This window comes from Bos javanicus, chromosome 2 (assembly GCF_032452875.1).
Source record: "Bos javanicus breed banteng chromosome 2, ARS-OSU_banteng_1.0, whole genome shotgun sequence".
Classification (NCBI taxonomy): Eukaryota; Metazoa; Chordata; class Mammalia; order Artiodactyla; family Bovidae; genus Bos; species Bos javanicus.
This window is the reverse complement of record NC_083869.1, coordinates 122017446-122033430: the sequence shown is the minus strand read 5'-3', so window position 1 is coordinate 122033430 and position 15985 is coordinate 122017446. Positions and strand designations below refer to the sequence as shown.

Sequence of the window (15985 nt, the reverse complement as noted above, 5' to 3'; positions counted from 1 at the left end):
CAAGGAACTGGCAGGGCTGCGTTTCCTCTGGAGACTTCAGGAAAGACTATGTTGTTCATCTTTTCCAGCTTCTAGAGGCTGCTATCATGCCTTGGTCCGTTGTCCCTTCCAGGGCCGGCATCGCTCTAACCTCTGCTTCTGTCCTCACATCTCCTCTTTCTCACCCGCCTGCCTCCTTATGAGGACCTGTCCTCATTACACCATATTGGGCCCACCTTGTTAACTTAGGCTGCTCCACCTCAAGACCTTTCACTTAGTCCCATCTGCAAAGCCTCTTTGGCCTTGTAACTTATTTCCAGATTCTGGGGATTAGGACACGGACATGTTTGACGGCCATGACCCAGTCCATCAGAGAGGTGAAGTGACTGGTCCAAGATCACACAGTAGTAAGCGACAGAGCCACTTCTCTAACCCAGGCCTCTCTGGCCCCAGAGCCCGTACTCCTCACCTCCTTTCAACACCAGAATTAACAAGCTGAGGGGTTTAGTCTGTGTTCCTTCGGATCCACATGCACTGCCCATTGTTGGTCCGGGCCCCGTCCCACCCCCAGGCCTGACTCCGCAGCTCCCACCCTAATGCGTTTGATACCCACTCCACCCATGTTTACATGGGGCCTCCACAGCCTAAGCAGGAGAACCCCCCAGTTCTGCAGCCTACCTCCCACCAGTGTCTGTTTGTTGAGTGGGTCTATGAGTGAGTGAGCAGACATAAGACTGCTGTCTCCAGCCCCTTCTCTCTAGCTCCAGCCCTGGCGTGAAGATGCTCCCTACCTGGTGAAGCCACTGAGGATGCCTGACTTTGGACCCTGGGCCCCTGGTTCTCCTGGTGGATGGTGGGTCCTTTCCAATCACTCAAACCCTGGAAAAAGACTGGCCTTCCCCCAAAAGAGAGGGGCACAAAACCTGAGCGCCTGGCCTGGAGATGGAGGACCTGAGGTCCCTCGGTCCCTCCTGTGGGTATGACGCTTTGTCAGGAACTTCCAGGGGTCAGTACTTTGGGGCCCAAGGACCACAGCACCCTGGCCACCTCCATGGCCTGTCTGGACTCAGCCCTCTGAAAGAATTCCCCTTTCCTGGGCCCACAGCCCACTCACTGCTGGCCTTCCCCTGGCCCCACCCCACACGTCTGCTTGTTTTCTGATCTCTGTTCTTCTGACAAGCACCTCTGCCCTCCCCACCCAGAGTGTTCCCATCCCATCCTGGGCCCGTGGCAGCATTAGTGAGTTGAAAATGCAATTACATTTTGATTATTCTAGTCCCAGCCAGACAGAGGTTACTGTAAGTCACGCTAGAGGGAGGGGGAGGTAGCACCTGGGGGCAGTGCCCAGGCTGACACTGGAAGACGGATATGACCCGGCCCTGTGGCTCAGAGGCTCAGGATTAGATCAACAAGGCTGGAGCTGGCTGGTTCCAGGAAAGAGGTCGCGTGGCCAAAGGTTGACTGACAGCTTGGGCAAAGCAAAGGCTTCAGGCTGGCCCTCCCTGGGAGGAGGAGGCATCAGGTTGAGCGCCCAGCCTGGAGATGGAGGTTATGAGGTCCCTGGGGCCCTCCTCTGGACACAGGTGCTTTGCCAGAAGCCAAGGTCTCCCAGAGGACTTCCCAGGGGGCACTAGTGGTAAAGAACCTGCCTGCCAATGCAGGAGACTTGGGTTCAATACCTGGGTCAGGAAGATCCCCTGGAGGAGGTTATGGCAACCCACTCCAGTATTCTTGCCTGGAGAATCCCATGGACAGAGGAGCCTGACAGGCTACTGTCCATAGGACTGCAAAGAGTCAGACACAAGTGGCTTAGCATGCATGCCCAGAGGACAGTGCTGCTGAGCCCAAGGACCAAACCACTGCAGCTCCTGGTGGGTCTCCTAGAGCATCAGTGGCCCCCTTGGGGGCCCCAGGATTTTCTCTGAGCAAGACACCCCAGGGTCTCTACTCCATGCCCACAGAGGCCAAATAACTGGCCTCTCCCACCCTCAAGCCGTGGCTAAGGGAGCCAGACTCCAGGCTAGATGGACCTGGGGACCCAGAGCCTCCTCCCTGGCCAGGGTTTGGTAGGGGAGGAAGAAAGATCTGCTGCTTCAGGTTAGAAGGAATCACCCAGGATCCTTGTCCTGGGGAGCAGTCTCTGGGGTCCCCAGGAATGAAGAAGGATCCCTCTTAAGGGGAGATGGGACAGGTTCTGTGAAACTGGATATTGTGGGTGTGGGGTGGATTCTCAGCCTGACTCTTCCCCACATAGACACGTGCATCCCCAGTACAATGATTTGGGAGACCTGGGAAGCTCCTTGTTCACTCCAACCCAGAGTGTCTGGGAGGCCCTGAATCATGGCATTCTGGGCTGTGCGTTGGGTTTGTAGCTGTGCTGTGCTCAGCCGGTGCCCATCGCCCACGCAGGCACAGAGGGGTCTGTCCCTTTCCCATCACCACCTGTGCCTGGTTTGCTGCGGCTGTCATCTGAGCGTCCACGGGCGATCTGCCTCCCAGCCCCGCGTGTGCCGCAGCCCACTCCCCAGCCTCTACCTAGCAAACAGTCACAGCTCTAGATGGGCGGGGGACAGGGAGGATTCACTTGGGAGATTAGATGAGTCATCGCTGTGGGGGCAGACGTACCCAGTTCCATGCACGCACACTCGCAGAGCCATGGACACAAAGGCACACCACCTCACATTCCCACACTCACAGGGGAACGAACTGGGAGGCCGTGCTCGTCAAAGCTACAACCACACATCCAGACACACTGAGAGACAGACACCCCCAAGACACACACACACACACACCCTTCATAGACATGGACACCAGTATGCATAGAGACAAATCATACAGACACATCCCACCCTGGGTGACTCCAGTCATCAACCCAGAGCCTGTCCCCTACCCACATGCATGTTCAGACACGCACACACACACACACACACAGAGTCACACACTGGATTCCCCAAACATGTAGTCACAACCCTTACTTCTAAATACAGACACTCAAACTCTCTCTCTTCCCCCTGCCCCACCACACACACACACACACACACACACACGTCTCCTCATCCATTCTCTATGGCAGGCAGGCACCTCGGGCAGCTCTAGATGGGTGGGGCTGGTTCAGAGCCTTGGAACCTCATGGATGCGCTGAATGATCACTTACTGTGCAGATGCTACGCAGGGACAGAGTGCTACGTAAGCACCAGCCTCGGTCCTCTTTCCTGCCCGGGACAGGTGAAGCAGGTCCCTGACCTGCCCCCAGCTTCCCTTCCACACCCTCTATGCCTAATGTGCATCTCTAGTTCCTTTGGAAAAAAGCCTTTGGCTGCAACAGGGAAGATGGAAGTTCCAGCTCAGGAATCCCCTCCCAGGAGGGAAGGGGTGTGAGTCTCTGAGTGTCAGAGAGGAGGGTGAATCTGACGGGTTAGGAAGGTCCTGTCCGGACACAGAGGAAGGTCAAGGTGACAGCTCGATGCCTAAGAGGTCACCCTTCACTGGCTTGTGTCTCCAGGAAGGCCCAACCCCCATACTTCTGTCCCTGTTTTTTCTTCTGCCTTGAGTCCACCACCCCTGCCCCCCACCCCCACCGCAGGGCTTCCTTCTCTTTAAGTCTCTACATCCCTGCTCTTGGAGACTGTCCTGACGTCCTGGTTGAATCAATCTGTCCTTCTGTGCCCCAGCAGCTCTGTCACACTGTAGAGGACTTGCCTGGCTGTGAGCCCACCTGCCTCCAGCCAGCCTGGGCACCTCTGTCTGGCAGAGGAGGATAGACCTGGAGAACTGGGCAGGTTTGAATCCCAGCTCGGCCTCTGCTGTGTGACCCTGGACAAGTCACTGAACCACGTGAGTCCAGGGTCCTTATCTGTGCAATGGGGTGGTGAACAGCCGCCTCACCGGGTTGATGTGAAGATTAGATGGGATCATGCATGGCGGGGACTGTGCAAATGGCAGCTGTAATATTCTAGCTCATTGCCTGACACACAGCTGAGAAAACGTTTGTTGAATTCATCAGCCCCTCTGCTCCCCTGAGTGCTGCCCCCATCTATCCTTCCTGTCTTGGGAGGGGTGAAGCAGTCATGAACAGAAAGGACTGGAGGGCAGATAGAATCAGAGGTTGGGAGATGGGCAAGTAGGGTCTCCAGGCATCTCTGGGAGCCCACTGCTCCAGCAACAGCTGGAGCCTAGCAGGAGACCGTGCAGGCGACGCTCTCGCACCCTGGTCACCCACCTGTGCCATCATCCTCGTCAGCTAGGTGAGGCAGCGGGCAGAGGTGGAGCTGGGACCCACCTCCAGCACTGTGGCTCTCCGAAGCTGCCCGAGGGCCCATCGGCACACAGTAGGTGCGCTCTGAATGCAGCGTAGGCGGAGGCAGGAATGTTGAATGCATGCGAACGTAATGAATGAACGGGTGGACACATGAATGAAGGTGGGATGGACGCGTGAAGTCGTGAGCTGGGAGGGACGAGCCTCTCCCTCCGCCCTCTGAGACTCGGGGGTTGGGAGACCTGCAGCCGAGACAGGCTGGGGGCCCCCCTCCCCGCCCTGCCCCTCCCGCCCCGGCCCCCCCCTCCCCGCGGCGCGCAGCTCCGCGGAGCCCGCGCCCAGCCACAGCCCGCGCCTGAGCCGGCGCTCGTGCCCAGCCGAGCGAGCCCAGACAGCGCAGCCTAGGGAGGGGGCTGCCCCAGCCCTGTGCCCTGCCCCCAGACCCGGGCCCCGGAGACCGGTCTTCCGGGAGGGGAGGCGAAGTCCCGTTGCACGATCGGGGGATCAGCAGCCGAGGACGCCCAGGTCCCAGAGCCAACAGGTGCGGGGCTTGGGGGACCCCTGGGCCCGGGGTGGGCGGCTCCAGAGGACCCTCGGCGGAAGCCAGGGGTCTCGGGAGCTATGACCTAGGTGCTGGGAGGTTGGTCCCCAGCAGGCTCTGACCTCTTTCCGTCAGGTTCCTAAAGAACCCTTCGCGCTCTCGCTCCTCCGACCGCCGCCCCACAGCCTCCGAGATGCAGTGAGGTCCCGCTGGGGAAGCAGGTCCGTCGGCGCCCGGTGGGGATCTAAAGGAGACCCCTCATGCTCTTCCGGGGGTCTCCAGGGATCCGCAACCCTCCTACACACATCCGGGGTCGTCCCGGCTCAGCTTGAGGGGAGGAGGGGTCTGAGCGAGGAAGGAGCAGCGGGGTGCGAGGCCGGATTTATGAATGAAGAGGGCGGCCGGCGCGCCGGTCCAGCGACCCCTGGCGGCCGCCGGGGCTCATCGCGGTCGAGGGATTCAAAGCGGGGACTATCTGAGGCCGGGGGTGCTGACCCGCTCAGCCCCTGGGCCTGGGGCTCTCCCCTCGCTTTCAGGGAGGCTGTCAGCTCCTCCCTGCACCTCCACCCACACCGTGTGTGTGCGTGGGTGTGTGTCCACCTGGGAGGGTCTGGCAGGTCTGGTGGGCGGGGCCTGGGTCTCTGAAAGCCACCCTTGATAATTTTTTTTACAACCCCAAAATTCAGGCCCGTGAACTGACCCAGGAGAGGTGTTTGCAACCAGGATGGCTTCTCCTTCCTAAGCTGTGGTGTTTGGTGGACTCAGACAGACCATAGTGGCCTTTTGACCTTGAGCAAGGGGCTCAACCTCTCTTGAGCTTCTGTCTCTTCTGCAAAGCGGAGCTCTTAATAGTGGTAACCCACAACGGCGAGGAAGCCAGCCAGTTTCTGGGTAAAACCCTTGGCGTTCATTAAAGCTGATTTCTCCTCACTGGCCCTGTGAAGCAGGTTCAGTTATTACTCTACGAGATAGATGGGGAAGCCAAGGCTGAGAGGTGAGTTGACCAATTGGTATGAAGTGGGGATGCAAGGCTTTCTCCAACCATTTCAGGCTCATCCTAACCCACGATTGTGAGAATTGAGAGGGCTTATCTGCACGTAACCCAGCACATTCCCTAATATTCCCTTTCTTCCTTCCTTCCTTCAGAAGGTTTGGGGCTGGGACCCTAAACACCTGAGTGCAAGACTGGCCCCCCTCCACCGAGGGAAGTGGGCTGAAGCCTGGCCCAGGCGCACCCCTCCCTGGGGAAAGCCTGGGATGCCCGTCAGCCTTAGTGGCTCCTGAGCTCATGGAGCCCTCAGCCACCCCAGGGCCCCAGATGGGGGTCCCCACGGAGGGCAGGGAACGGTCCCCGGAGCCTCCAGACTATGAAGACGAGTTTCTCCGCTATCTGTGGCGTGATTATCTGTACCCGAAGCAGTACGAGTGGGTCCTCATCGCAGCCTACGTGGCTGTGTTCTTCATAGCCCTGGTGGGCAACACACTGGGTAGGTTTCCAGGTCTCTGGGAGTGCTGCGGGGTTCCCCTGGGGACTGGGAGGGGTCCTGGGCCTCACTTCTCTCCCCAGTCCCTCCTGGGTAGTGTGGGGAAGGGTCTCGCTGCAGGGGCCCGGCTGGACTGGGCGTGGCTCTGCCTCCAGCCTCACTTCTTCCCCTGCTCACCCTGCAGTGTGCCTGGCCGTGTGGCGCAACCACCACATGAGGACGGTCACCAACTACTTCATCGTCAACCTGTCCCTGGCCGACGTGCTGGTGACGGCCATCTGCCTGCCGGCTAGCTTGTTAGTAGACATCACTGAATCCTGGCTCTTCGGCCATGCCCTCTGCAAGGTCATCCCCTATCTACAGGTGAGCTCCGCCTGGGTGACCCTCGTGATCCCTCTGACACACCAAGCACAACAACCATGGCCTTGCTAGATCTCAGGGACCCTTAGTCTTGACTTTCAGATGGTGGCTCAGTACCTCGACAGGGTTATGCTCTGCTGTCAGCAAGGGCAGGCTACCAGGCCTGACACTTAAGGACAGAGACACAGCCCCAAGTACGGATACAGAGATCCCCTCCAGGTCACACCCGCAGACATACACACAGTCATTTGGGGACACATGTACAGTCACCTCCAGGCACACAGGCACACCGTGGAGGCGACAGGCACAAGCTTGCTGTGACAGAGTGCTGGGCCTGCTCCCTGATCCGGAGGTAGGGCAGATTTGAGGGGGCCTGCTGGAAAGAGTCTCCTCCCCTTCCCTCCCCTCCCACCCCTGGCCAGGGCCTTCCCTTTCCCAGTGGTGAGAATCAGGATACCCAGTGGGGTTGGCGGGATGGAAGGAGGATTGGCCAGAGGCCAGGGTTTCATTCCTTGCCTCCCTATACCCCAGAAGGCAGGGGGCACTCCTGGAGCCAGTGCCCACCTGCATCTTTGCCTCCCAGAATGAGGACACTTTTCCCTTACAGCCCGGGGAAAGGGATGAAATCCCAGGGCAGAGAGAATGCCTCTTGGTTTTCCCATTATATTGAGGTTTTTCCAGTCAACTGATTAACTCCGGCCACCCTGAAAATAAAGACAGGCAGGTGAGGAAATTCACCTAAGGCAAGTTATTTAACCTTTCTGTTCTTCAGTTTCCTCATCTGTACCTTGGAGGTAAGAGTACTCACCTTGTGGGTCATTGTGAGGGTCCTGAGAACAGTGTCTGGCACGTGGTTATTTCCAGAAGTGTAAGTTAGTACACCTGCTATGTGCCAGGTCTCAGGCTGGGTGTTCTCCACCCATAATTTCATTTATTCTAAAAAGAATCCTGCCAGGATGATATATTCTCATTCTGCAGATGAGGCTCAGAGAGGGTAAGTGATTTGACCAAATCTACCCTGGCAGTAAGGCTTCCCTTGTGGTTCAGATGCCAAAGAATCTGCCTGAGACCTGGGTTTGATCCTTGGGCTGGGAAAATCCCCTGGAGGAGGGCATGGCATTCACAGGAGTATTCTTGCCATGGAAAATCCCATGGACAGAGGAGCCTGGCGGGCCACAGTCCATGGGATCATAAAGATTCGGACATGACTGAGCAACTAAGCATAGCACAGCACCCAGGCATAAGTGGTGGAGTCAGGATCAGCATTGCACCTGGATGCCTGGTATTTCTGGGCTCTGAGCTCCATCACTCACCCCATGTCTCCGAGTGGCCCCCAAAATGACTGACATTGTGTCCCCATGGGGCAGGCCGTGTCTGTGTCCGTGGCAGTGCTGACCCTCAGCTTCATCGCCTTGGACCGCTGGTATGCCATCTGCCACCCTCTGCTGTTCAAGAGCACTGCCCGGCGTGCCCGGGGCTCCATCCTGGGTATCTGGGCTGTGTCGCTGGCCGTCATGGTGCCCCAGGCTGCGGTCATGGAATGCAGCAGTGTGCTACCCGAGCTAGCCAACCGCACCCGGCTCTTCTCCGTCTGTGATGAACGCTGGGCTGGTAAGAGCGGGAGCCTTGGGAGGGCACCTGAGGTGGGCACCTCTGGGATACATACCCAGCGGAAGACATCTCTCAGGGCACTTTTGCAGTGGGCACCCCCGGGTGTGGCTCTCTCAGGAGGACACTCTAAAGCAGGCATCTACCAGGGTTACCTCCAGGTTGGGTACCTTCTCTAGGGTCAACATCTGTGCCAGGGTTCCTCCAGGATGGACACCCATGAGCTGGGTAACTCCAGGGTCTCTCTGCCAGGGCTCTGCATGGGGCTGAGCTTCTGGCTTTGGCTCTAGTCGGGGCAGGGTGGTATTGCTAAGCGGGGCAGGCTGGGGGCCCAACCCTTCTACGTCTTGGCTCCTGCAGACGATCTCTATCCCAAGATCTACCACAGTTGCTTCTTCATCGTCACCTACCTGGCCCCGCTGGGTCTCATGGCCATGGCCTATTTCCAGATCTTCCGCAAGCTCTGGGGCCGCCAGGTGAGGCCCACTCTGGTGTCACTGTCTGGTCTGGGAGGGCACAAGGGTCCTCATCTGAGGGAGTACACAGTTCTCTGCCTTCAGAACATGCCGTTCTGGCTGCACCCAGAGAGGCAAGGCCTAGGGACACACTCCAGGCCAGAAGTGCGAGTGCCGGCCCTGGAACCAAAGTGACTGACACTGTCGTAGTGTCAGTAGTTATCACGCCGGGCACTCCCAGCCAGTCTTGTATCCTCTCCACCACCAAACATTATCCCCAACTCCATATATGAGAGAACTGAGACCTAGAGAGGCAAAGCAACTTCTCCCAAATCCTTCACAGTGAGTGGAAGAGCAGGGACTAAAACCCAGGTCTGGGGGTTCCAGTGCTCGGTGCAGGGCCTCAGCAACAAGAATTGTACCTCTGTGCTGCTTCCCAGTTACGCACTTGGCTTGCAGTGTCTTCACAACATTAATATTTAACCGAAGAAGCAATATTACCCACAATACAAACGCTGAGTAAGGGCGACCAGTTCCACAGCCAATGAGTAACAGCCTTCCTGGTTCCAGAGCCTTCCTTCTCTCCTCTATTACGAACTGACCGACAGCAAGTTCCATGGGGTGGGGGGTGGGGGTGGTGTTTGCCAAGGGAGGGGGTGCTCCGTGGCAGTGGCACTTGTGGGGGTGAGTCCTGCATCAGGGCCTGGACAGGGAGAGGATGCCAGCCTGAACACGAGCAGGCTTGCGGTCCACCAACACTTGCCGTCTGCTCCTCACAGTCCCCCAGTCAACAGGAACAAGTGCAGAGTGAGAGAAAGTCACTCAGTTGTGTTCGACTCTTTGTGACCCCATGGACTGTACAGTCCCTGGAATTCTCCAGGCCAGAATACTTGAGTGGGTAGCCTTTCCCTTCTCCAGTTCTGATATAGATTCTCAAACATTGTGCAAAGTGAAAGTTGCTCAGTCCTGTCTGACCAACAGGAAACACGAAGGCTCAGAAAAGAAAAGTGAGTCACATACCAAGGTCACACAGCTCATGAACGGCTGAGCCGGCCCTAGACCCCAGGTTTCGTGAACTCTAGCCCCATGCCCTTCTGCTGTAGGGTGATTCAGGTGTCTAGTGTGGGAGAGGCTGTGAAGGTTTCTGTGCTGCTCCAGGAGCCCAGAATCATCAGAGGCCTACAGGCACCGACCTAGGCTGGGACCTGTGCTCTGAGGCCCAGGCCATTCCATGCTGCCCACCTGTTCACCCCTTGCTCGGGCCTCCTCGAGTCAGGCATGGGCCAGGGGAAGGCACAACTCACCACTGAGGAAGATGGATGGGTAGCTAGGAGGATGTTCAGGCCCCAGGCTGTGACCTGGGGACTTGTCGAGCGTCCCCTACCTCATCTATAACTAAAGGCCAATAACATGTTCCCAAGAGGTATATTGTGGGAGGGCTCACAATGAGCTAATGGAAAAACGGAAGTATACTCAAGTCCAGGATATTGGTCTTTATCATGATTATTAGTTCCTTCCTACTGCAAGGGTTTGGTCCCTTGCTCACTTCTGCCCTGCCCCAGAGTCCAGCCCAGCAAAGCAGAACACCCCTCCCAAGGTGCTGTACCCACAACTGCTGTCTGTGTGCTGGACAGATCCCTGGCACCACGTCAGCCCTGGTCAGGAACTGGAGGCGGCCCTCAGTCCAGCTGGAGGAGCAGGGGCAAAGCCTGGGTGCAGAGCCCCAGCCTCGGGCCCGCGCCTTCCTGGCCGAGGTGAAGCAGATGCAAGCCCGGAGGAAGACAGCCAAGATGCTGATGGTGGTGCTGCTGGTCTTCGCCCTCTGCTACCTGCCCATCAGTGTCCTCAACGTCCTCAAGAGGTGAGAGCACATGGGGAGCGGCTGGGGTGGGGAGAGGTGGTGGAGTCAAGGGAAAGGAGAGTTCTCGGCTTTAGAGAAAGAACGGGCCCACTGCTCACTCACTGTGTGACCTTGGGGTAGTTGTTTCTCTTTTTTGAGCCTCAATCTCCTCATCTGTAAAATGGGAAGAATAACCCGCCTGCCTCCTAAGGCTATCCTCTCATCTGTTCACTCAGTCATCAGGTTGTAGGGGCTGGGAACAGAGTGAACAGGGGCAGGGTACAATGTCCTGCCTTGGTGGAAATGACATCTGGTGGACAAGAATGGACATATTAATATATTACAATGTCAGCCAGCAATAACTGCTAGGAAGAAAAAAATAGGGAAAGGGGATAAAAAGTGACAATGACCGAGATTGGTGGCGGTTTTTAAAAATCTTTTTTTTTAAGATGTAATGGTTTTTAAAAAAGGCCTGAGAAAGTGACATTTGGCAGAGACTTGAAGGGAGGGACCACACCCATGGGTATCTGGAAGAGCAGAGGCCGTGGTGGGGTGGGGGTGGGGAGGGCCAAATACCGGGCCGTTCCACAATGTGAGACAATCTGAGCGAGAGTTTGTGCTCCGCCACTTCCCGGCTGTGTGATCTTGGGCACGTCACTTTGCTTCTCTGAATCTGTTTCTCTATTTGAAAATCGGATGATGTCTATGACTCACCATGCTGCTGTGAAGACAGATGATAAAGGGGAAGGGGAGCCCCAGGGGATCGGACGGTCGGTGACGGAGCAGAGGTGCCCTGGCTCCTGCCCCTAGGCCCACTTCGGCCATACACTCTGTGTTCAAGAACCCCAAACTGTGGTCAGGACCCTAGACCCAGAGGCCCAGGAAAAGGCCATCTGGTGAACAGAAGGGACCGTGGGACTCCTGTACTTTACAGCCATTCATGAGCTGTGTGACCTTGGACAACTCACTTTCCTTTTCTGAGTCTTGGTTTTCCTGTATGCTAGATGAGGATGGTGACTCCTGCCCAACAAAACACACACACACACCCCGTTTCTGAGTGTCCTGCCCCTCCCGGTCCTAGGGTGTTTGGGATGTTCCGCCAAGCCAGCGACCGGGAAGCTGTCTATGCCTGCTTCACTTTCTCCCACTGGCTGGTATATGCCAACAGCGCTGCCAACCCCATCATCTACAACTTCCTCAGTGGTGAGTGGACTGGGGACGCAGAGTAACAGAGGGTGGCAAGAGTCCCCAGGACGGCAGTCTCTGCATCTCCACTCCAGGCTGAATAAAGCCTGGGAGGATACACCTGCTCCCTCCTGGGGACTGTGACCCTGCTCTGGGCACCCCCACTCAGGGGGAACACCTGGCCCCACCCAGGAGCCCTGGTTTGAGTGGGAGACAGGCCACACTCCCAGTAGTGGCCGAAGAAGGTGTCCAGCACCTGGATCCAGTTTTGCAGATGATGCAGACCAGTGGGTGGGCGGGAGCGCTGCGGGAGGGCCAGCTCACCTCCACCCCTGCCTGACACATGCAGAGCAGGACCACGGATCAGCCAGTCTGGTTGACACAGGCTCCAGATGGAGCCCCTGTCTGAAAAGGTGACTGCATAATCAAGGCATGGGAGGAAGGGAGGGCCACCAGCAGAGGCAGCCCAGAGCCAGGAAGTGGCTTCCCCATGCCCAGCTAGACACATACTGGCAGTATGGCCAGGATCTGGAGGGGCTACCCCTGAATCCACCTGCCTCCAGCACCAGCCCTGTCACTCTCCAGGCATCTGTGGTCCCCTCTCCCTGCAGGTCTCCTCTCCCAGCTGTCCCACAGCCCCCACCCGCCTCCACTACCTCCCAGCCTCAGGGTGGAAAGGCCCCACCCCGGCCCCCGCCTGGGCTCAGCAGAGTGTGACTCACCAGACCTCTGACTTGGACCAGGCCTGAGAACCAGATGACTCTTCAAGCCTGGACACAAAACGATTTTTGCGAAAACGTTGAAAAGTTAAAGAAGGGGCCAGGGTCAGTATCTTAGCCTTCACCGAGACTAAAGAATTACTTAACAAAGGCTAGCCACTGGTTTCCGGCTCAGAGAACAGAAATGAGCATGTGCTGGAGAGCATTCCTTAACTGACTCTACATTTACTGAGAGCCTACTCTGTGTTGGGGGCTTCCCTGGTGGCTCAGATGGTAAAAAAAATCTGCCTGCGATGCAGGAGACCTGGGTTTGATCCCCGAGTTGGGACAGTCCCCTGGAGGAGGGCATGGCAACCCACTCCATTATTCTTGCCTGGAGAATCCCCATGGACAGAGGAGTCTGGCAGGCTACAATCTATGGGGTCGCAAAGAGTCAGACACAGCTGCGTGTCTAAGCACAGCACTGTGTGCTCAGCCCTCTGCTGGGCACCAGCGTGGCTTGCCAGTGATGAAACGTGGTTGTTCAGTTACAGCAGTCTATTGCCTGGGGTCCTCTGGCTGAACAGGTGGTCATGGTGGTCCCTCCTTCCCCACCGTTCCCCCACTCTCAACTTTAAGTGAAGGGCTTTAGAATTAGAACGGGGTCCAAATTCTGCATGGTGACAGGCCAGCGGACCTGGGTGTCTCATCAGTGGAGTGAGGAGGATGAAGGACTCAGGCCCCTCAGGGTGCTGGGGTGAGCTGGATGACGAGCCCAGGCACCAGGCACAGCGCCTCGTTTGAGGGCCACTGCTGTGGTCATCTTCACCACTGTGGGGCAGAGGTGGGCAAAGCCTAGCCACAGATGGTGAGCCCTGAGCCCCTTCACCTACACGCCGGCCGGGGCGGAGGTGACCTGAGGTCCCTGAGCCAGACGCCACATTTTGAGCCGGGCTCAGAGCCAGGGCGCTGTCAAGGAATCAGACGAAAATTGCATTTCTCCTTGGGAATCTGCTCCAGGGCCTATCCTCTCTCTACCTGGCAGGGGCGAGGTTGCCTTGGGGCTGTCTCCTGCCTGGGGCTACCCTTCCTCCCCCCACCCCTTGCCCCCGTTCACAGGCAGCTTGGCTTGAGCTATGTCGGTGTTCCTGGGCCGAAGCCCATCTCTGTCTGCTTATGGCTGTGTCTTCTGTCTCCCAACCAAGGCAAGTTCCGGGAGCAGTTTAAGGCTGCCTTCTCCTGCTGCCTGCCTGGCCTGGGTCCCTGCGTCTCTCTGAAGGTCCCCAGCCCTCGCTCCTCTGCCAGCCACAAGTCCTTGTCCTTGCAGAGCCGGTGCTCCGTCTCCAAAGCCTCGGAGCACGTGCTGCTCACCAGCGTCACCACGGTGCTGCCCTGAGCGGGCGCCAGGCTGGTGGCTCTAGGGGGGCGTGCAACCTGTCCTCTGCCTGGGCTGCTCCTCTGGCTCTTGGGGGCCCGCCCCCACGACTCGTGGAAAGACTGCTGGTTGCAGTGTGAGGCCGCCTGGGGCTCCACTCCTGGTTTTCTGCCTGTTTGCCACCGGGCAGTGTCACTTCCCTTCTCTCAACTGTGTGCCCTAAGAGGGACACAGGATGCGAGGATTAAGCACGCTCAGGATAAATGGAAAGCTCTCCGTAAACTGCAAAGCATTACAGACAAGATTATCGTCTCGCTCCTTTCACTTGGCCATACCCCATGGTACCATCCATCGCCATCATCCTTCCAGAGCTTGGCCTGCCTCCCAAAGACCTTCTCCTACCCAATTACAGGTCTTCCCTGGAGTCTGCTTTAAGGGTCCCAGCAGGCATTTCCATCTGGTCCAGGGGCTCCCTAAAACCCAGACTGCACTTGGCAGCCGCTCCTTGAGGCCTGTGTGAACTAATCTGAGCCGAGTCCCTCTCTGGTGGGAAAACAGCCCCCCCACCCCCCACCAGGTGCCAAGTGCACACACCACAGACTGGACCCCGCTGACTGGTGGTGTCACAGAACACTCTCCATGTTGCCGTTTGGCAGGGAGGCTAGCAGCCTGAAGCAACTGTCATTAAAAGCCTGGCACTGACTGTTCTCTTTCCTTGTCATTACACAAAATCTGGGCTTCTTAGGTTAGGAGGGAGAAGGTAGGGAGTGAGAAGCTGGGGAGGCTGGGGGAGGAGGGGGCGGTCAAGGCAGCGCTGGAAGGCAGCTCTCTGCTGACCCCTCTTGCCCCCGACACACTGAATCCCAGGTGGCTCCTGGCCAGGCCTCGGGGCTCACAGGCTGCTGCCCCCTCATGAGGCGCTGATCCTGGTGCCAGGACCTGTCGTGGCCACATCTGTCAGCTCCTGGGCCCAAGAGCCTGTGGAAGGTGAGAGGGTGGGCAGACAGCAGGGTTAACTGGTTTACTGTTATCTTCACTTTCTTGGAGATCAGGGCTTGCATTTCTTTTCCGTGAACTTACTGAATAAAAAGAGAAAGCCAGGGACTGGGCTCGACAGGCTCCATCTGCTACCAGATGATTAGAGGGCGGCTGGAGGCCCTGATCCTCACGGCCGGAGCAGGAGGTGGGAGCCTTCTGAAGGGCTCTCTGCTGGGAGGAGCGGCAGACAGCTGGCAGAGGCTGGCTCGGCCCTGTGCACTGCCGGCTCTGCTTAACCTGATTAATGACCTCGCCCATCAGAAAATGGGGGCAAAATGCAGCTCCTGCCAGGGACCCAGCCCAGGAACACGTCAGCACCCCTCCTCGTGGGCAGAGCAGGTGGAAGGAGTGGTCTGTGCTTGTCATCCCTCTCTCCAGAGGACTCACCAGCCCAGCTCCTGAGAGTCATTGCCAGGCGGGATGGGGTGTCCCACCCATTCTCCACTCCCCTCCCTCTGGCCTTGGGATCCAAACTTGTCCAGTTTGTAGCCAGGCTTGGGGTGGGGGGCAGTGTGGTAGAATGAGGTGTGACGGCTGGCCCCCAAGCCTAGAACCAGCCATGACCGTAAGGACGAAGCCAGGTCCTGGGCTCCTCAGTCCCAGCTGAGCGTCAGGGTGACAGCACATGACTGGCACTGTTCTACACGTGGGTTTCAGTAGACACGTGGCTCAGTGGAGCAAAGGAACAACAGAAGCTTCCCCTAATGTCTGCATTTCTACCCGACTCTCTGCTGGTTGAGCCCAGCATCGTGGTGGGCCTCGGGCCTCCGTTTTGGGGAACTCGGATAATTCAGAGGTCACCAGGGATGAAGCTCAGTGAAGAGCTTTTGAGGAGCCCAGGACTATGTGACCTAGGGAAGGGAGGCCCTGGGGGGGGAAACACAGTGACAGGTTTCAGCTACCTAGGGGGCTGGCACGCTGAGAGGGTGAAACAGGTTCTGGGTGGCCTGAGAGAGAAAACCATAGCCAATGGGTGATGTTTCCAACGTGGTGGGATTTGGGATCCACATCAGGAAGAAGTCCCTATTAGTCAAGCAGGAAATGGGCTGCCTGGAAAGGCACTGAATTGTCACTGGAGGTTGGCAAGCAGAGGCCAGACTGACAGTGGAGTAAATGGAGGGGGTTCTAGCTCCAGGTGGGGACTGGCCTCTGGGAACTGGACTCCAC

At 57.6% G+C, this 15985-nt stretch overlaps 1 protein-coding gene across 5 annotated transcripts; it reads left to right on the top strand.

The window, feature by feature from the left end:
* The first annotated feature begins 3627 nt into the window (after nucleotides 1-3627).
* Nucleotides 3628-14483, top strand: HCRTR1 (hypocretin receptor 1). Of its 5 annotated transcripts, none has more exons than XM_061389733.1 (9): nucleotides 3628-3813; nucleotides 4220-4775; nucleotides 4911-6262; nucleotides 6444-6622; nucleotides 7987-8230; nucleotides 8588-8703; nucleotides 10317-10543; nucleotides 11604-11725; nucleotides 13611-14483. In XM_061389733.1, exons 3-9 carry the CDS (start codon nucleotides 6064-6066, stop codon nucleotides 13799-13801), a joined length of 1278 nt encoding a protein of 425 aa, XP_061245717.1. In that variant the 5' UTR covers nucleotides 3628-3813; nucleotides 4220-4775; nucleotides 4911-6063; the 3' UTR covers nucleotides 13802-14483. The 5 variants fall into 5 exon arrangements, 4 of the variants coding, with proteins under 4 accessions (XP_061245717.1, XP_061245728.1, XP_061245708.1 ...); XR_009731138.1 differs by lacking the exon at nucleotides 3628-3813 and adding an exon at nucleotides 12319-12531 and having other exon boundaries at nucleotides 4070-4775; nucleotides 13611-13699; XM_061389744.1 differs by lacking the exon at nucleotides 3628-3813 and having other exon boundaries at nucleotides 4071-4775; nucleotides 4911-4996; nucleotides 5922-6262.
* The last annotated feature ends 1502 nt before the right edge of the window (nucleotides 14484-15985 follow it).

Coding starts and splice junctions, on each gene's coding strand:
- HCRTR1 (XM_061389733.1), top strand. CDS start 6,064: ATGGAGCCCTCAGCCACCCCAGGGCCCCAGATGGGGGTCCCCACGGAG. Junction 8,231..8,587: donor CTGTGATGAACGCTGGGCTG/GTAAGAGCGGGA, acceptor TGGCTCCTGCAG/ACGATCTCTATCCCAAGATC. Junction 11,726..13,610: donor CATCTACAACTTCCTCAGTG/GTGAGTGGACTG, acceptor CTCCCAACCAAG/GCAAGTTCCGGGAGCAGTTT.